Here is a 21645-nt window from a genome sequence, read left to right as displayed (position 1 = left end):
CAAAAGTCTTCTTATCATGATTATTATTATAAGTTATTATTAATACTAGGCTAGGCCTACTTGATCCTTGAATACTACATTTCTAAACTATAAGGACATTTTTGTTTGCAGTCTGATTAGTACAGTTAAATTCGCTATCAAGCCATATAACCATAATTATAACTAATTCATTGGTTCTTGTAGAATCCTACCAATGTGGAAGGATGGGTGAGAGGAATGCACGGTGAGGAGATCATTTTAATCAGTTGAACATTCTAACCAGTAGAACATTTTAACCAGTTGCTTGGAACGTATGTGTGTTCTCCTATAGCTGCATGATGCTATACCTTGCTAATACTATACATGCTTGACCTGGTTAACACTATACATTGTTTAATTAACTGGAGATCATTTCCTGTTTCTATATAAAGCTATAAAATCTATAAAAATTGAACCAAATGTCAGTTTTATGTTTAGCAAATGTATAGAATTTAAACATAACTTCTTCCTGCTTTTAGTAGATAGAAGGTATAGATTGAGAAGAATGTGGTTTAATTTCCAACCATATTGTGAAAACTAAACCACAGTTTCTAAACCCAAAGGCGCAACATTGCAACACTTCCCGGGATGCTTGCGAAACAGACCAAACAGACCAGGCCAGGGTTTGGGGTTTGAGAAGTGAACAATTCTTCCTTAGTTGTTAATTTTCTTGAAATCTAAAGGCACAGCCTAGATTTGAGCCAACGTCTTAAAAGTTGAAGATGTTATTACTCCAACCTCATTAAAGTGTCAAACTGACCCATTTTTATTTTAGTCAAAAAACTACTTTATATCAAAGGAATGTCTTTGATGGCGTGCACATGCACAGTTCTGTGCGAGACGATGAACGTTAGACCCAAGATGTGTTTCTACGCATGAGCTTAGCTAGCCAACGTCGCCATGACATCGTCTACAAGTGTGATCAGGGATTTCTATTGGAGAAACAGTTTTAGCCTATCTTCATACTGTAATGTCTTTGACTAATCTATCCAACTTCTTCACTTCTTATTGTTGTTTAGAAATGTATTTGCTGCAACAGCGCCCCCTTTCATTGATTGCCTGAAGGACATCCTGCGGAGGTACCCTGATGGAGGACAGATATTAAAGGTGAGTTTGATAATCAATCAATCATGTAGTCATCTGTTCACTCTGTACAGTTACCGTAAATGCCATTAAAGCCACTACATTTAAAGAAGTAGTGTGAACATCTTGCATTGTATAAATTTGCCATAGCCTAATGTACTATCCAAGTTAAAGGAACCAATGTAAACGTCCCTACCCCATCTGTGCTGTGACCAGGAGCTTATCCAGAATGCTGATGATGCCGGGGCGTCGGAGGTGGTGTTCCTCCATGATGAGAGATGCTACGGCAGCCAGAGCCTCAAGACTGAAGGTCTGGGAAAGTACCAAGGTAGGGTTGTTTCATATTTGTGGAAGATTGAAGGTCATTCCATATCTGCACACATTTTGATTTGAACGAAACCTTTCATACATGTTTGCGCATGGTGGAAGTGGTCAGAAAGTGACATTTTGGACCTGAATGCCAAAACAAAGTTGACCTGTTTTCCCTAGCCCACCCTACCATGAGACCTCCATGTCTTCATCACTGAAAAAGATAAAAGTTTGAGTTTGATATCGTTTGAAGGTTTACAAACAGGGTTGTCAAACTATTCTACGATTTCTTGCAAAACAGTTTTACATTTTTAAAAAATGTCATTTTTTAAAGCTTTAACGTCAATAATCTACAAACGCGTAAACTAAGATTTTTCACATTTTCACAAATGTTGTAGCTTGGACTCTTTTTAACATCATTTGAAAATGTTTGTGTTGTGCCTGTCATGAATACAGGGTGAGTGTCATTTCAATCATATAAATAGAATTAATAGAAAATACCTATCTCTTCAGATCCCTGTAATTCAGCAAGTACACCATTGACATTTAAATTGAATTAAAACTTTAACTTCCAATTATAATCAGAAAGATGGCAACCGGTCCACCCACCGTCAAATGTCAACTTGAATGGGAATGTCTATTCTATTATTTTACATTTTAGTCATTTAGCAGATGCCCTTATCCAGAGCGCATTCATCTTAAGATAGCTAGGTGGGAGAACCACCTAACACAGTCATAGTGTAACGGCTTTCTTCCTGGGGTGAAGGAGAGGACCAAAATGCAGCGCGGCTAGTGTTCAACATGATTTAATAAAGAAGAGACAATAACGTGAACACTATACAAAATAACAAATGTGAAAACCGAGACAGTCCTATCTGGTGCAGAACACAAAGACAGAAGACAACCACCCACAATCCCCAACACAAAACAAGCCACCTATATATGATTCTCAATCAGGGACAACGATTGACAGCTGCCTCTGATTGAGAACCATATTAGGCTGAACACAGAAACAGACAAACTAGACACACAACATAGAATGCCCACCCAGCTCACGTCCTGACCAACACTAAAACAAGCAACACACATAAGAACTATGGTCAGGACGTGACACATAGTCAGTACATTTATCCTCAATAAAGTAGCTATCAGCAAAGTCAGAGCTAAATCAAATCAAATTTTATTTGTCACATACACATGGTTAGCAGATGTTAATGCGAGTGTAGCGAAATGCTTGTACTTCTAGTTCCGACCATGCAGTAATATCTAACAAGTAATCTAACCTAACAATTTCACAACAACTACCTTATACACACAAGTGTAACGGAATGAATAAGAATTTGTACATAAAAATATATGAATGAGTGATGGCCGAACGGCATAGGCAAGATGCAGTAGATGGTATAGAGTACAGTATATACATATGAGATGAGTAATGTAGGGTATGTAAACATTAGTGGCATTGATTAAAGTGGCTAGGGTTACATTTATTTTTTTGGGGGGGGGGGGGTGCTGACGGATTATTTAAGATACTCTTTGAAGAGGTAGGGTTTCAGATGTATTCGGAAGATGGGCAGGGACTCTGCTGTCCTAGGTTCAGGGGGAAGCTGGTTGCAACATTGGGTGCCAGAACAGAGAACAGCTTGAACTGGGATGAACGGGAGCTGCCCTTCCGTAGGGGGTGAGGGCCAAGAGACCAGCAGTGGCATAACAAATTACTATTTTTGGGGTGTGGGGTTTGATGAGGAGGATCTGATGGTTCACGGTGTCGGAGGCAGTGGATAGATCTAGGAGGATGAGAATAGAGGAGAGATGGTCAGAGAGCCTCCGTTACACAGAGAAGAGCAGTCTCGGTTGAGTGACCAGCTCTCTCTGTGAGGCTCACGGTGCTCTGAGCCTCTGGCTTCCGGCCAGCCGAACCGATTGAGTGTGCTCACATGCTCCCTAAAAAGACATTAGCTTGAATAATGAAGACAAAAATAACGGGAAAGCGGCGGTATTACCCCGGGACAGTAGAGGGCAATGAGTTAGTAATAGCCATCTATGACCAAACAAGGAAGTGACGACACACCCAGACAAGGAACAGACGGGCGGGAGAATACAATTGTATACACAGAGAGAAACTTGACTGGGAGGGGAAGATGGCGAAAGTGGATGCTGAGTTCGAATTTATCAGCGTGTCGTGTACATTTGGTGGAGACGAATGTTTGAATGGACAACAGTAATATTGAAAACTGTAACAAAAAGGAAATTGTCTAAAATTGGAGTGGACGATACGTGTGTATATGATAAAGAATCGCTTCTTGTTGAGATGCGTTTGTTGAGTAAGGCTGCATATGAGAAACCTGTTTGAGGTGTGGAAAATGGTGAAGTGTGTGCTTGGAAAAGGGGAGTCTGTCAGAGTGACCAGGAGTGGTCTTATTTTGATTAATTGTATTTCTGAAGAGTAGAGGAAGATTGCAGTGGGCCTCAAAAGAATCTGGACAACAGAAGTTTTGTGTTTTGAACTTTGGAGTAGAGCACCCGTCAAAGGAGTCATCTCAGGGGTGACAATGGGTGTTCAGGTTGAATACCTGAATTGAATTCGTAGTGTGGTTGGTGCCCAGCGTCTGACCCGCTGGGTGAATGGAGAAAAATAAGAAAGTCTGTCGGTCCTGTTGTTTTTTGATAAAGAGCAAATACTATGGGTGTTTTCTGTTAAGAGAATGTGTTTCTTGTTAAAAGGCTAAATAGCACTAAAGGGGGTAAGCAAAGGCACTATGTGTAATCATGGGATTAAGTGTATTTTTTGGTATAATTCTATAATGGCCTATACTTATCTGTACTTAATCCTATAATGGCCCATAGTAATATTATAGTCCGATAATGGCATGTAGCAATCTTATAATTGCCTATATTAATCTGTACTTATTATTTTCTTGGAAATAATGTATAGGCGCGCCACCAATATAATTGATCCAAGGAACTAGAGGGGAGCGGAAACAACTGTAAGGGAGTGCGTAACTGGCGGCAAGGAAGTCAGTCGCAAGAGAGAAAAACTGGGTAATCAACGGAGCAGTTTTAATCATAAAACCCACCGGGAACCAGAACAACAAACAAATGAGTAACAAAACCCTTCGCACATCAGAGAAAACGTGCACATGCACTTACAATAAACAATTCCGCACAAAGACATGGGGGGAACAGAGGGTTAAATACACAACATGTAATGAGGGAAATTGAGACCAGGTGTGTGAGAAGACAAGACAAAAACAAATGGAAAATGAAAAGTGGATCAATGATGGCTAGAAGACCGGTGACGCCGACCGCCGAGCGCCGCCCGAACAAGGAGAGGAACCGACTTCGGTGGAAGTCGTGACAGTAACTTAGATTTGGAAACAATGGTGGAGTAAAGCCGAGGGGATATGGTTATTAGTGTAAAGTGGAGGGACTATGAAACTTTTATAAGCACGAAACTGTATTAAAGGAGTGGACTGAGAATAAGTCCGGCAGTTGGTCCATGGGCCAGCTCGGCTTGTTACTTTGTAATAAAGTCTATTTCAATTCCCAAGTTCCGGTATCTGAGAAATAGGATTGAGCGAATATTTCCACGACAATACCTACGGATGTGAAGCTTGGTTATGTAAGATACGCCGTAAGAACTTTCGTCCCCAAACCCCTGCAGTGCAAGAATTGTAAAGGATTTGGCCATGTTTCAAGTGTGTGCAGACGAACAGAGTATACTGAAGGAAGGTGTGTAGAATAACGACTGTGTTTCAATTGTGGTGGGGATCATGATCCTGAGTTCCTAGAGTGCCCTGTAAGGGTGAAGGAAATTGAGGTGGCAAGTTAGAGCGGTCAATCGAATCTCCTATGCGGAGGCGATTGAAATAATTGAGAAAACGTGATGCTAGTGAAGAGATGGTAGTGGATACACCACAGCCTGTAGTAAATGTTTGCTGTCAGACAAAAGATACTGTCACGTTCGTTTAGAGATGGATTAGACCAAGGTGTAGCGTGGTAAGCGTACATCTTTCTTTTATTTGATGACACCGAAAAAAATATATATATATATAAAACGAACGTAAAGCTACATGCAGTGCAGAAAGTAACTACATACAAACAAGATCCCACAAACTAAAGGTGGAAAAAAATCTGCCTACATATGATCCCCAATCAGAGACAACGATAGACAGCTGCCTCTGATTGGGAACCATACCCGGCCAACAAAGAAATATAAAAACTAGAATGCACACCCAAATCACACCCCGACCTAACCAAATAGAGAAATGAAAAGGCTCTCTAAGGTCAGGGCGTGACAGTACCCCCCCCCCCCCCCAAAGGTGCGGACTCCGGCCGCAAAACCTGACTCCATGGGGGAGGGTCCGGGTGGGCATCTAGCCTCGGTGGCGGCTCCGGTTCAGCTGCAACAGAAAAGTTTTTGGGACTCATGGATTTTACATCGGCTCTGGAAGATCTGCCCTCCCAGGTTCCCCTTGAGCCTGTGTAGGGATCATATCTGTTTTATTAATTTATTTATTTATCACAGGTGTCCATCTCAATGAACCTGGGCGTACCTACAACTACTGCCACTCTTGTTGTCGGAGAGTCATAGAGAATGCATTCAGTATCATGGCTGCGAGGATGAGGATTCTTGGTCGTCCAATTGAGTGTACACCTGAAAAGGCTAAGGACATTGTGAAGACATGTGTGGCCCACAACTTCTTGTCCTCCACAGATGAAGCTCATGAGCCGAACACAAGATACTTGCCTCCCGCTTTTTCCCTCCCTTATGACAACTACCAACCTGGAGAGTGGAGAAGGGTTGTGGCAGGCGACAACAATCTCCAAGAGGCAAGGAGACTCTCTCGTGCCAGGGCGACACGGCTTGCAAGTGAAACAAGAAACAAGCTTAGGGACTTTTTCCTCTCCCCCCTGGACGTGTGCCATGGCAGGAAGACATAGTTAGGCGAGGACAACTCAACCCAAGGCCAGCAAATCATGTAGAATAGGCCTTTATTTGGACTGCTCACGCACACCTTGATGGATGCATATAGACTCAGTTATTTGTGTGCACTCTGAGACAAAGTACTAAAATGTACCGTTTTCATCTTAATAAAATTAAACCTGATTCTATGATGTCTTGAGTACATGAATTTAGATTGAACTATACCACACAAGTAGAAGAAAGCCACACATCTACATTGTGCACGTGAAACACCTTTTATTGAGATGAAGAAATGACAACAGCTTTTTCAGCACACACACATTTATCTTGCTTCTGAAAGTAAATCACAATGCACCTAGTGTCTATGAGCAGACATGTAAATAACAAGTGTCAGGAATAAATTGAGTCAGTGTAGATACAAATATTTATCAATAGAAATTAAAAATATTACAAGTGTCTGCAACTTTGCTCCGTTTGTCTTTTCCTCGATCCTGACTAGTCTCCTAGTCCCTGCCGCTGAAAAACATCCCCACAGCATGATGCTGCCACCTCCATGCTTCACCATAGGGATGGTGCCAGGTTTCCACCAGACTTGACGTTTGACATTCAGGCCAAAGAGTTCAATCTTGGTTTCATCAGACCAGAGAATCTTGTTTCTCATGGTCTGACATGAGATGCCTTTTGGCAAACTCCAAGCGAGCTGTCATGTGCCATTTACTGAGGAGTGGCTTCCGTCTGTCCACTCTACCATAAAGGCCTGATTGGTTGAGTGCCGTAAAGATGGGAGAACATTCCAGAATGACAACCATCTCCACAGAGGAACTCTGGAGCTCTGTCAGAGTGAACATCGGGTTCTTGGTCGACTCCCTGACCAAGGCCGTTCTGACCCGATTGCTTAGCTTGGCCGGGAGTCCAGCTCTAGGAAGAGTCTTGGTAGTTCCAAACTTCTTCTATTTAAGAATGATGGAGGCCACTGTGTTCTTGGAGACTTTCAAAGCTGCAGAAATGTTTTGGTTCCCTTCTCCAGATCTGTGCCTCGACACAATCCTGTCTTGGAGCTCTACGGTCAATTCCTTTGACCTCATGGCTTGGTTTATGCTCTGACATGGACTGTCAACTTATATAGACAGGTGTGTGCCTTTCCAAATCATGTCCAATCAATTGAATTTACCACATGTGGAATCAAGTTGTAGAAACATGGATGATCAATGGAAACAGGATGCACCTGAGCTCAATTTCGAGTGTCATAGCAAAGGGTCTGAATACTTATGTAAATAAGGTATCTGTTTTTTATTTTTAATACATTTGCAAAAATTTCTAAACCTGTTTTTGCTTTGTCATTATGGGGTATTGTGTGTAGATTGAGGAATATTTTTTTTGTTCATCCATTTTAGAATAAGGTTGTAACGTAACAAAATGTGGAAAAAGGTAAGGGGTCTGAATACCAAATGCACTGTATGTATGAAAGGTTTCTTTAAAATCACAACGGATGTAGTCAGAAAGTGATTGAAATCATATGGAACGACCCAAAATAAATAACTTATAATTGAACCTTACATTAGAAGGGCTCACTGTTGATTAGACAGCCAACATGCTGAATTTGATCTTTGACAGTGGTTTATGAAATGTCCATTTTACTTCAACATTACACTACAACACTAATGAATACATCAGAAATGAATAAATTCAGGAAAAGCTATTTGTCTGAGGCTGACTTGGTCTCATTGCATGCTGACTGCTAGGCAGCAAATGCAGTAAGGGCTTTCTACCACAACATTCGATTAACAGCAGGGCAACATGCCCAGATTAATGTGTATAATACTATGCAAGCTAGATCTACTCATGGTTTTTAAAGCTAGCCAGCTTCAGTTAGCTTCACATTCCAGCTTAGGCTTCATCCATGTTATGAAGGTGGATATTGATTGTGCACCCACCGCTTACTCAAGCCTGGGCAGTAACTGCTCGTTCATGTCGCACGTGACTAGTCGAATGCCAAACTCTAAATTGAGACAATGCTGAAACATCAATTCATGGCTGAGTCAGTGCCACTTTTTCATTTGTGCTGAAATCAAAATGAAAAAAAGTTATCTTGAAGATTCAGCTATGGTGTGAAATAGACTGTTAGAAGTGCCTTCTTTCTTTTATTACATATTGTTAATGCTGTCTTTTTTGTTAGCTTTGGTGTGCTTATCAATGCACGAGCACCTTTTTTCACACTCCTATCGATAAAATAATTCTATTAATTCATACAAAGTAGTACTGTGCTTAAGTTTCAAATGCATTCTGTCATTACTAAATGTGTAATTTGATAGGTATTTTAACATGACTATTTTTTAACACAAAAAAACATTACAATATTTTGTCAGTCGTCTTCCTCAAATGAAGGGGATGATGACGCAATCCTTGCGAGAGGGAGGGAATGGGATTTCAATGGTCCTTCATTCAGGATAAATGGAGTTAGCCCTTAGTTAGCCTGCCTTGGAGCAGGTTAGTTCTGAAAGATTTGTTGCCATAGAAATGTACCTGGTTAAAAGTTGAGCCACTGGTTATCCTGAGTTGAACTTAGAGTGGACCAAAGTTATCTCGCTAATTCGTCAAATCTCATTTGTACGTAGTATATGATTTATAATTTTAATCATCATGCTGGAATGCAGAAATATAAGTGGTCACTTGCTTTGAGCATCAGGAAACATTCTCTCTCTGGCTCACACAGTGCTGCCAGCAAATGTGTGGCAAGCTGGCATTAGCAAAAACAAGTACCACACTTTATATGCTCCCAACAATGTAATGCTGTCACGTTCTGACCGTAGTTCTTTTGTGTTTTCGTTGTTTTAGTGTTGGTCAGGACGTGAGCTGAGTGGGCATTCTATGTTGTGTGTCTAGTTTTTCCGTTTCTATGTTTGGCCTGATATGGTTCTCAATCAGAGGCAGGTGTTTGTCATTATCTCTGATTGGGAACCATATTTAGGTAGCCTGTTTTGTGTTGGGTTTTGTTGGGTTGTTGTCTTCTGTCTTTGTGTTCATTGCACCAGATAGGACTGTTTCGGTTAGATTCACTTTTGTTATTTTGTATTGTGTCTTGTTCAGTTGTTTATTATTAAAACATGGACACTAACTACGCTGTGTCTTGGTCCGATCCCTGCTACACCTCCTCTTCAGACGAAGAGGAGGAAATCTGCCGTTACAGAACCACCCACCAAAAAAGGACTAAGCAGCGTGGTAAGGGACAGCAGCAGCAGCGACCAAGTACACAGGACTCCTGGACATGGGAGGAAATTCTGGACGGTAAGGGACCCTGGGTTCAAGCTGGAGAATATCGCGGCCCTCGTGAAGAGCTGGAGGCAGCTAAAGCCGAGAGGCGGTGGTATGAGGAGGCAGCACGGAGGCGTGGCTGGAAGCCAGAGAGGCAGCCCCAAAAATGTATTGGGGCGGGGCTAAAGGGGAGTGTGGCGAAGTCAGGTAGGAGACCTGCGCCAACTTCCCGGGCTTACCGTGGAGAGCGAGAGTACGGGCAGACACCGTGTTATGCGGAAGAGCGCACGGTGTCTCCTGTACGTGTGCATAGCCCGGTGCGGTACATCCCAGCTCCTCGTATCGGCCGGGCTAGAGTGGGCATCGAGCCAGGTGCTATGAAGCCGGCTCAACGCATCTGGTCTCCAGTGCGTCTCCTCGGGCCAGTGTACATGGAACCAGCCTTACGCATGGTGTCCCCCATTCGCCAGCACAGCCCAGTGCAGGTTATTCCACCTCACCCCACTGGCCGGGCTAAGGGGAGTATTCAACCAGGTAAGGTTGGGCAGGCTCGGTGCTCAAGAGCTCCAGTACGCCTTCACGGTCCGGTATATCCGGTGCCACCTCCTCGCACCAGCCCAGTACCACCAGTGCCTACACCACGCACCAGGCTTCCTGTGCGTCTTCAGAGCCCTGTTCCTCCTCCACGCACTCGCCCTGTGGTGCGTGTCTCCAGCCCGGTACCACCAGTTCCGGCACCACGCACCAAGCCTCCTGTGCGTCTCCAGAGCCCTGTACGCCCTGTTGCTGCTCCCCGCACTAGCCTTGAGGTGCGTGTCCTTAGCCCGGTACCACCAGTTCCGGCACCACGCACCAGGCCTACTGTGCGCCTCAGCAGGCCAGAGTCTGCCGTCTGCCCAGCGTCGCCTGCGCTGCCCGTCTGCCCAGCGCCGCCTGCGCTGCCCGTCTGCCCAGCGCCGTCTGAGCTGCCCGTCTGCCCAGCGCCATCTGAGCTGCCCGTCTGCCCAGCGCCATCTGAGCTGCCCGTCTGCCCAGCGCCATCTGAGCTGCCTGTCTGCCCAGCGCCATCTGAGCTGCCCGTCTGCCCAGCGCCATCTGAGCTGCCCGTCTGTCCAGCGCCATCTGAGCCGCCCGTCTGTCCTGAGCCGCTAGAGCCGTCCGTCAGTCAGGAGCCGCTAGAGCCGTCCGTCAGTCAGGAGCCGCCAGAGCCGCCCGCCAGTCAGGAGCTGCCCTCCAGTCATGAGCTGCCCTCCAGTCATGAGCTGCCCTCCAGTCATGAGCTGCCCTCCAGTCATGAGCTGCCCTCCAGTCATGAGCTGCCCTTCAGTCATGAGCTGCCCTCCAGTCATGAGCTGCCCTCCAGTCATGAGCTGCCATTCAGTCCGGAGCTGCCATTCAGTCCGGAGCTACCTCTCAGTCATGAGCTACCCCTCAGTCATGAGCTACCCCTCAGTCATGAGCTGCCCCTCAGTCATGAGCTGCCCCTCAGTCATGAGCTGCCCCTCAGTCATGAGCTGCCCCTCAGTCATGAGCTGCCCCTCAGTCCGGAGGAGTTTCCTCAGTCCAGAGGCGCCCCTCAGTCCAGTGGGGCCCTTTATTAGGGTTCCCAGGCCAAGGTCGGCGGCGAGGGTCGCCGCTCAAAGGGGGACACTAAAGCGAACAAAGACTATGGTGGAGTGGGGTCCACGTCCTGCGCCAGAGCCGCCACCGCGGACAGATGCCCACCCAGACCCTCCCCTATAGGTTCAGGTTTTGCGGCCGGAGTCCGCACCTTGGGGGGGGGCGTACTGTCACGTTCTGACCACAGTTCTTTTGTGTTTTCGTTGTTTTAGTGTTGGTCAGGATGTGAGCTGAGTGGGCATTCTATGTTGTGTGTCTAGTTTTTCCGTTTCTATGTTTGGCCTGATATGGTTCTCAATCAGAGGCAGGTGTTTGTCATTATCTCTGATTGGGAACCATATTTAGGTAGCCTGTTTTGTGTTGGGTTTTGTACTTTTCAATCTGGTGTAGCGGTGCCCCGCCACTTTTGATTTGGTTGAATAAAATATATTGGTGCAAAAGTGTTGAAAAGAGGGACAAACTACTGAATGAACTGACTGTTGTCTCTGTGAGCAGGTCTTGTGCTGTATGAATAACTGATTGTTGTCGTGTCTGTCAGCAGGTCCTAATGTATATGTAATGAATACTCAGGGAGAAAAAGGTGTAGATTCACGTGCAGAGCGCGGCAGGTGTTTATTTCGCCTTCGCAGAAGGCAGGAATCGTGGTCATAGGCAGGCAATGGTCATACACAGGTAGGCAAACAGGCAGGTGAATCAAAACAAGGACTGAAGGATTAATAGTTCTCACAAATGAGCTAGGAAAAGGCTTAATAGAGTCAAAACGAACAATACCTCACAAAGGCACAAACAGAATGCATTGAACTAAGGAGCTGATGAGACCAGGTGAGTAACTAACTAACACCGGTGAAATCAATGAACAAAAATGAGAGAGGGCTACGTTCATGAACACAAAGAAACAGAACACAAGGTTGACTAAGAAAATAAATACAGAACATTACAGTATATGAATATCTGACTGTTGTCTTGTCTGTCAGCAGGTCCTAATGTGTATGATTAACTGACTGTAGTTGTGTCTTTGACCAGGTCCTGCACTGTATGCCTTCAACAACGCGGAGTTCACAGCAGAGGACTGGGAGGGAATCACGACCACAGGCCGGAGCATCAAACGCAAAGACCCAAACAAAGTTGGCAGGTTTGGGATGGGATTCAACTCTGTCTACCACATAACAGGTGAATCCCAAAGTATTTTTATCACAACAAAGAATCAAACAATGAGCATGCAATAGCTACTGTATTTCACAAGGTGTGGTTGATATGCTAAAATCCATAACACAGCGCATGGATCTACAGTGACAAGAAAAAGTATGTGAACCCTTTGGATTTACCTGGATTTCTGCATTTTTACATAAAATTTGATCTGATCTTCATCTAAGTCACAACAATAGACCAACACAGTGTGCTTAAACTAATAACACAAATTATTGTATTTTTCTTGTCTATATTGAATACATACTTTTTCCAACCTACACTGTGAATGTTTAAATTATGTGAACCACTAGGCTAATGACTTCTCCAAAAGCTAATTGGAGTCATGAGTCAACTAACCTGGAGTCGAATCAATGAGACGAGATTGGAGATTTTGGTTTGAGCTGCCCTGCCCCATAAAAAAACGTACAAAATTTGAGTTTGCTATTCACCAGAAGCATTGCCTGACGTGAACCATGCCTCGAACAAAAGAGATGTCAGAAGAACCTAAGATTAAGAATTGTTGCCTTGCATAAAGCTGGAAAGGGTTACAAAAGTATCTCTAAGAGTCAGTCCATGGTAAGACAAATTGTCTATAAATGGAGAAATTTCAACACTGTTGCTACTCTCCCTAGGAGTGGCCGTCCTGCAAAGATGACTGCAAGAGCACAGCGCAGAATGCTCAATAAGGTTAAGAAGAATCCTAGTGTCAGCTAAAGACTTACAGAAATTTCTGGAACATGCTAACATCTCTGTTGACGAGTCTGCAATACGTAAAACATTAAACAAGAATGGTGTTCATGGGAGGACACCATGGAAGAAGCCACTGCTGTCCAAAAAAAACCATTGCTGCACATCTGAAGTTCGCAAAAGAGCACCTGGATGTTCCACAGCGCTACTGGCAAAATATTCTGTGGACAGATTAAACTAAAGTTGGGTTGTTTGGAAAGAACACACAACACTCTGTGAGCAGAAAAAAAGGCACAGCACACCAACATCAAAACCTCATCCCAACTGTAAACTATGGTGAAGGGAGCATCATGGTTTGGGGCTGCTTTCCTGCCTCAGGGCCTGGACAGCTTGCTATCATCGACGGGAAAATGAATTTCCAAGTTTATCAAGACATTTTGCAGGAGAATGTAAGGCTATCTGTCTACCAATTGAAGCTCAACATAAGTTAGGTGATGCAACAGGACAACAACCCAAAAGACAGAAGTAAATCAACAACAGAATGGCTTGAACAGAAGACTCAGGACTGACTGGAGTGGCCCAGTCAGTCCTGACCTCAACCCAATTTGAGATGCTGTGGCATGACCTCGAGCCGTTCACACCAGACATCCCAAGAATATTGTGGAACTGAAACAGTTTTGGAAACAGGAATAGTCCAAAATTCCTCCTGACCGTTGTGCAGGTCTGATCTGCAACTACAGAAAACGTTTGGTTGAGGTTATTGCTGCCAAAGGAGGGTCAACCTGTTCAAATCAAATTGTATTAGTAACATACACATGGTTAGCAGATGTTAATGCGAGTGTAGCGAAATGCTTGTGCTTCTAGTTCCGACAGTGCAGTAATATCTAACAAGTAAGTTTTACGGGCAGTTTTACGACCTTACAACCACGTCGTAAATACCACAGAGACTCTCCCTGACCATGCAATTGAGAGAGAGTTTCACAGTAAGACAAGACAAAGGGATTCTCCCACCCAATTCTACTACATCCAAGAATTTGAGAAATGAACAATACTCCTATTTTGGAGAATGTGTAAACGGTTGGTGGAGAAGCCCGCTACGACCCGGTCCATTTTGTTTCATGTTTGTGACCTCATGAAAGACAATACAGCTACATTACCCTAACTCTGTTCATACAGGTCCCTCAGTTATGAGGTTTGCATCTAATTATTGTATAAAATGAATGAGTAAAGATGAAACCATTTGCGAAATGATTTAAAGTGATGTTAACTTTTAATATGAGAAAATCGTCTTCCCTGTAAAGTTTAACTAAGTCAGTAGCCACACCCAAGTGAATAGGCATTGGTTGGAAATTATGAACCAACCCCTTTTCTACATTTCTATAAGAGCCCCAGTGACCCAATTCACGTTGAACTAAGCAAACCCCAGCGTGAGCTGTGGTGGCGAATAGTTGAATATCCACTCGACATAACGAAAAGTCACTCATGTTCCAAATACCGCAAGAATTTGTCCTCACGTTTAAAAGGACTAATTCTAATGTCAACAATACAGGCCAGGAAACGTGGGAGCTTGCTCTACACGTGAAATGGTATGAACTCTGAACTATTGATCACTCAAGAAGAAGTGAGTCCTAGATGACCGCCTAACAGACTGCAGCTGGAAAGGTAGCAAATCTAATACGAGAACACTGACTGACTTGGACGAATCTCCAGAGTGAGATGAACCTCTCAGACCACGTGAACCTCTCACACGACGACCCGGAAGATTCCACAAAGAACATGGTGACATAGACTGGGCAAACCAGAGCCTCACATCACCAACTCAACAATCAAAGCCAGCTTCACGTAATTACAATGTATTGCTTTTACGAATGAGCTATCGTTAGTGGCATATGTATTTATGTAAGAATAGCTTCCCAGGGCCAATAGAGACCCATCTTCCTTAGCCTTCCTTCCAAAACCCCTTCTCTTCTCTGAATCTATCGTGTTATAACCAAACTGTTTTTGTTTAGTCCACTAGGGATGGTATAATGTTATTATGTATTGTATATTCTGTAATTGTTTAATTAGTTAGTAAATAAATAATTGAGCCAATTGGTGTATGGATGATTTATATTAAAGGCTGGGTTTGTGCAGATAACCAACAATTTCCGACGTTCAGATGAGACTGACGAAGGTAATAATAATAATTCATTAATAGAAGACTAATTGATCAGATATTAAAATATCTGAAGAGTTATATTCTGAAAATTCTAACTTTAATCTGAACATTTTCTGTCACGACTTCTGCCGAAGTCGATGCTTCTCCTTGTTCGGGCGGTGCTCGGCGGTCGACGTCGCCGGTCTTCTAGCCATCGCCGATCCATTTTCCATTTGTCTTGTCTTGTTTTCCCACACACCTGGTTCTCATTTCCCTCATTATGTGTTGTGTATTTAACCCTCTGTTTCCCTCATGTCGTTGTGTGGTATTGTTTATTCTGTTTCATGTATTGCGCACGTTAGTCTGTTGCGCTGGGTTATGTTAACCCGTATTGTTATTTCGTGTTCTCTTTGCCGTGTGTTTTTGGTTCGCCAAAATAAAAGGCTCCGTTGGCTACACCATATCTGCTCTCCTGCCCCTGACTCCTTTACAACCATTTACACATATCTGACAATTTTCCGTGGTGCCCCGACTTCCTAGTTAATTAAATTTACATGATTAGTTTAATCAGGTAATGATAATTACAGAGAATTGATTTGATAAAATAACAGTCTTCACATTTAATGATACTAAAAACACGACATGGGTGAATGAGAATATGTACATATAAATATATGGATGAGCGATGGCCGAGCAGCATAGGCAAGGTGCAATAGATATGATATATGATATGAGTAATATGTACATGTAGGTAGAGTTGTTAAAGTGACTATGCATAGATGATAAAAACAGAGAGTAGCAGTTGGTAAAAGCGGAGGGGGGGGGGAAATGCTAATAGTCTGGGCTGTTTCAAAGCTTCTTGGACCTAGACTTGGCGCTCCGGTACCGCTTGTCATGCGGTAGCAGAGAGAACAGTCTATGACTAGGGTGGCTGGAGTCTTTGACACCGGGGGCCTTCCTCTGGGGCCTTCCTCTGACACCGCCTGGTAATAAAGGTCCTGGATGGCAGGAAGCTTGGCCCAGTGATGTACTGGGCCTTACGCACTACCCTCTAGTGCCTTGCGGTCGGAGGCCGAGCAGTTGCCATACCAGGCAGTGATGCAACCAGTCAGGATGCTCTTGATGGTGCAGCTGTAGAACCTCTTGAGGATCTGAGGACCCATGCCAAATCTTTTCAGTCTCCTGAGGGGGAATAGGTTTTGTTGTGCCCTCTTCACGACTGTCTTGGTGTGCTTGGACCATGTTAGTTTGTTGGTGATGTGGACACCAAGGAACTTGAAACTCTCAACCTGCTCCACTACAGCCCCATCGATGAGAATGGGGGCATGCTCGGTCCTCCTTTTCCTGTAGTCCACAATCATCTCCTTTATCTTGATCACGTTCAGGGAGAGGTTGTTGTCCTTGCACCACACGGCCAGGTCTCTGCCCTCCGCCCTATAGGCTGTCTCGTCGTTTTCAGTGATCAGGCCTAACACTGTTGTGTCATCGGGAAACTTAATAATTAAGTTTTGCCGGGCCGTGCAGTCATGCTTGAAAAGGGACTACAGGAGGGGACTAGGCACGCACCCCTGAGGGGCCCCTGTGTTGAGGATCAGCGTGACGGATGTGTTGTTACCTACCCTTACCAACTGGGGGTGGCCCGTCAGGAAGTCCAGAACCCAGTTGCACAGGGTGGGGTTGAGACCCAGGGCCTCAAGCTTAATGATAAGCTTGGAGGGTACTATGGTGTTGAACGCTGAGCTATAGTCAATTAACAGCATTCTTACATAGGTATTCCTCTTGTCCAGATGGGATAGGGCAGTGTTATGGTGATTGAATCATCTGTGGACCTATTGGGGCGGTAAGCAAATTGAAGTGTCTAGGGTAATAGGTAAGGTGGAGGTGATATGATCCTTGACTAGCCTCTCAAATCACTTCTTGATGACAGAAGTGAGTGCTACTGGGCGGTAGTCATTTAGTTCAGTTACTTTTGCCTTCTTGGGTACAGGAACAGTGGCGGCCATCTTGAAGCATGTGGGGACGGCAGACTGGGATAGGGAGAGATTGAATATGTCCGTAAACACTCCAGCCAGCTGGTCAGCGCATGCTATGAGGACGTGACTGGGGATGCCGCCTGAGCCCGCAGCCCTGCGAGCGTTAACCCGTTTAAATGTTTTACTCACGTCAGCCACAGAGAAGGAGGGGGGGGGGGGGGGGGGGGGGGGGTGGCAGTCCTTGTTAGTGGGCCGCGACGGTGGCACTGTAATATCCTCAAAGCGGGCAAAGAAGTTATTTTGTTTGTCTGGACGCCTGAAGTCGGTGTCCGTGACGTGGCTGGTTTTCTTTTTGTAGTCCTTGATTTCCTGTAGACCCTGCCAGAAACGTCTCGTGTCTGAGCCATTGAATTGTGACTCCACTTTGTCCCTGTAGTGGCATTTCGCCTGTTTGATTGCCTTGAGGAGGGAATAACTACACTGTTTATATTCAGCCATATTCCCAGACCTCTTTCCATGGTTAAATGCAGTGGTTCGCGCTTTCAGATTTGCGCGAATGTCGCCATCCATCCGCGGTTTCTGGTTAGGGTAGGTTTTAATAGTCACAGTGGTTACAACATCTCCGATGCACTTCTTTATAAACTCACTCACCGTGTTAGCGTATAGATCGATGTTGTTATCTGAGGCTGACCGGAACATATCCCAGTCCACGTGATCAAAACAATCCTGAAGAGTGGATTCCGATTGGTCAGACCAGCGTTGAATGGTTCTAGTCACTGGTACATCCTGTTTGAGTTTCTGCCTATAAGCATGTAGGAGCAAGATGGCGTCATGGTTGGATTTGCCGACGGGAGGGCTGGGGAGGGCCTTGTATGCATCGCGGAAGTTAGAGTAGCAGTGATCGAGTGAATTACACCCGCATGTTTTTATTTTTTTATTTCACCTTTATTTAACCAGGTAGGCTAGTTGAGAACAAGTTCTCATTTACAACTGCGACCTGGCCAAGATAAAGCAAAGCAGTTCGATACATACAACAACACAGAGTTACACAAGGAATAAACAAACATACAGTCAATTATACAGTAGGAAAAAAAGTATGTGTGTGCAAATGAGGTAAGATAAGGCAATGAAATAGGCCATAGTGGCGAGGTAATTACAATATAGCAATTTAACACTGGAGTGATAGATGTGCAGAAGATTCATGTGCAAGTAGAGATACTGGGGTGCAAAGGAGCAAAATAAATAAATACAGTATGGGGATGAGGTAGTTGGATGGGCTATTTACATGTACAGGTGCAATGATCTGTGAGCTGCTCTGACAGCTGGTGCTTGAAGTTAGTGAGGGAGTTATGAGTCTCCAGCTTCAGTGATTTTTGCAGTTCGTTCCAGTCATTGGCAGCAGAGAATTGGAAGGAAAGGTGGCCACAGAAGGAATTGGCTTTGGGGGTGACCAGTGAAATATACCTGATGGAGCGCATGCTGCGGGTGGGTGCTGCTATGGTGACCAGTGAACTGAGAACGGCTTTACCTAGCAAAGACTTGTAGATGACCTGGAGCCAGTGGGTTTGGCGACGAGTATGAAGCGAGGGCCAGCCAACGAGAGCAGGTCGCAGTGGTGGACAAAACGGATGGCACTGTGATAGACTGCATCCAATTTGTTGAGTAGAGTGTTGGAGGCTATTTTGTAAATGACATCGCCGAAGTCATGAATCGGTAGGATAGTCAGTTTTACGAGGGTATGTTTGGCAGCATGAGTGAAGGATGCTTTGTTGTGAAATAGGAAGCCGATTCTAGATTTCATTTTGGATTGGAGATGCTTAATGTGGGTCTGGAAGGAGAGTTTACAGTCTAACCAGACACCTAGGTATTTGTAGTTGTCCACATATTCTAGGTCAGAACTGTCCAGAGTAGTGATGCTGGACGGGCGGGCAGGTGCGGGCAGCGATCGGTTGAAGAGCATGCATTTAGTTTTACTTGCATTTAAGAGCAGTTGGAGGCCACGGAAGGAGAGTTGTATGGCATTGAAGCTCGTCTAGAGGCTTTGGACCAGAAGTATACAGAATGGTGTCGTCTGCGTAGAGGTGGATCAGAGAATCACCAGCAGCAAGAGCGACATCATTGATGTATACAGAGAAGAGAGTCGGCCCAAGAATTGAACCCTGTGGCACCCCCATAGAGACTGCCAGAGGTCCGGACAACAGGCCCTCCAATTTGACACACTGAACTCTGTCTGAGAAGTAGTTGGTGAACCAGGCGAGGCAGTCGAGTCTGCCGATAAGAATGTGGTGATTGACAGAGTCGAAAGCCTGGGCCAGGTCGATGAATACGGCTGCACAGTATTGTTTCTTATCGATGGCAGTTATGATATCGTTTAGGACCTTGAGCGTGGCTGAGGTGCACCCATGACCAGCTCGGAAGCCAGATTGCATAGCAGAGAAGGTACGGTGGGATTCGAAATGGTCAGTGATCTGTTTGTTAACCTTGCTTTCGAAGACCTTAGAAAGGCAGGGTAGGATGGATATAGATCTGTAGCAGTTTGGGTCTAGAGTGTCTCCCCCTTTGAAGACTGGGATGACCAAGATTGGGCAGCTTTCCAATCTTTGGGGATCTCAGATGATACGAAAGAGAGGTTGAACAGGCTAGTAATAGGGGTTGCAAGAATTTCGGCAGATAATTTTGGAAGTGGGGGTCCAGATTGTCTAGCCCGGCTGATTTTTAGGGGTCCAGATTTTGCAGCTCTTTCAGAACATTAGCTATCTGGATTTGGGTGAAGGAGAAATGGGGGAGGCTTGGGCGAGTTGCTGTGGGGGGTGCAGGGCAGTTGACCGGGGTAGGGGTAGCCAGGTGGAAAGCATGGCCAGCCATTGAAAAATGCTTATTGAAATTCTCAATTATCGTGGATTTATCGTGGTGAGTGTTTCCTAGCCTCAGTGCAGTGGGCAGCTGGGAGGAGGTGCTTTTATTCTCCATGGACTTTACAGTGTCCCAGAACTTTTTTGAGTTTGTGCTACAGGATGCAAATTTCTGTTTGAAAAAGCTAGCCTTAGCTTTCCTAACTGCTTGTGTATATTGGTTCCTAACTTCCCTGAAAAGTTGCATGTCACGGGGGCTGTTTGATGCTAATGCAGTACGCCACAGGATGTTTTTGTGCTGGTCAATGGCAGTCAGGTCTGGAGTGAACCAAGGGCTATATCTGTTCCTGGTTAAAAAAAAATTGGCATGCTTATTTAAGATGGTGAGGAAGGCACTTTTAAAGAATAGCCAGGCATCCTCTACTGACGGGATGAGGTCAATATCCTTCCAGGATACCCGGGCCAGGTCGATTAGAAAGGCCTGCTCGCTGAAGTGTTTTAGGAAGTGTTTGACAGTGATGAGGGGTGGTCGTTTGACCACAGACCCATTACGGATGCAGGCAATAAGGCAGTGATCGCTGAGATTGTTGTTGAAGACAGCAGAGGTGTATTTGGAGGGCAAGTTGGTTAGGATGATATCTATGAAGGTGCCCGTGTTTACGGATTTGGGGTTGTACCTGGTAGGTTCATTGATAATTTGTGTGAGATTGAGGGCATCAAGCTGAAATTGTAGGATGGAAATTGTAGCATTTCCCAGTTTAGGTCACCTAGCAGCATGAGCTCTGAAGATAGGTGGGGGGCAATCAATTCACATATGGTGTCCAGGTCACAGCTGGGGGCAGAGGGTGGTCTATAGCAAGCGGCAACGGTGAGACTTGTTTCTGGAAAGGTGGATTGCATCTCTGCCCCCTTTGGTAGTTCTATCTTGTCGGCAAATGTTATAGTTAGTGATGGAAATTTCAGGGTTTTTGGTGGTCTTCCTAATCCAGGATTCAGACACGGCCAGGACATCTGGGTTGGCAGAGTGTGCTAAGGCAGTGAATAAAACAAACTTGGGGAGGAGGCTTCTAATGTTAACATGAGAGCGCCTGGGGATTGGGAGTGGAGCTAGGCACTGCTGGGCCTGGATTAACCTCTACATCACCAGAGGAACAGAGGAGAAGTAGGATAAGGGTACGGCTAAAGGCTATAAGAACTGGTCGTCTAGTACGTTCGGAACAGAGAGTAAAAGGAGCAGGTTTCTGGGTGCGATAGAATAGATTCAAGGCATAATGTACAGACAAAGGTATGGTAGGATGTAGATACAGTGGAGGTAAACCTAGGCATAGAGTGACGATGAGAGAGATATTGTTTCTAGAAGCATTATTTAAGCCAGGTGATGTCCCTGCATGTGTGGGAGGTGGAACTGAAGGGTTAGCTAATGCATATTGAGCAGGGCTAGAGGCTCTACACTGAAATAAGACAATAATCACTAACCAGAACAGCAATGGACAAGGCATATTGACATTAGGGAGAGGCATGCGTAGCCGAGTGATCATAGGGGTCCAGTGAGTAGTCAAGCTGGCTGGAGACACGGCGATTCAGACAGCTAGCGGGCCG

At 44.9% G+C, this 21645-nt stretch overlaps 1 protein-coding gene across 1 annotated transcript in view; it reads left to right on the top strand.

Moving 5' to 3' along the window:
• The first annotated feature begins 203 nt into the window (after positions 1–203).
• LOC120043769 (sacsin-like) overlaps positions 204–21645 on the top strand; it is a 37214-nt gene continuing 15772 nt past the window's right edge. Inside the window, exons 1-4 of the mRNA XM_038988326.1 lie at positions 204–223; positions 1038–1125; positions 1318–1429; positions 12233–12379. Coding sequence (XP_038844254.1) covers positions 204–223; positions 1038–1125; positions 1318–1429; positions 12233–12379 — 367 coding nt within the window. The remainder of the gene's footprint in view (positions 224–1037; positions 1126–1317; positions 1430–12232; positions 12380–21645) is intronic.

This window comes from Salvelinus namaycush, chromosome 3 (assembly GCF_016432855.1).
Source record: "Salvelinus namaycush isolate Seneca chromosome 3, SaNama_1.0, whole genome shotgun sequence".
In the NCBI taxonomy this organism is placed as follows: domain Eukaryota; kingdom Metazoa; phylum Chordata; class Actinopteri; order Salmoniformes; family Salmonidae; genus Salvelinus; species Salvelinus namaycush.
This window is presented reverse-complemented; position numbering and strand designations above follow the sequence as displayed.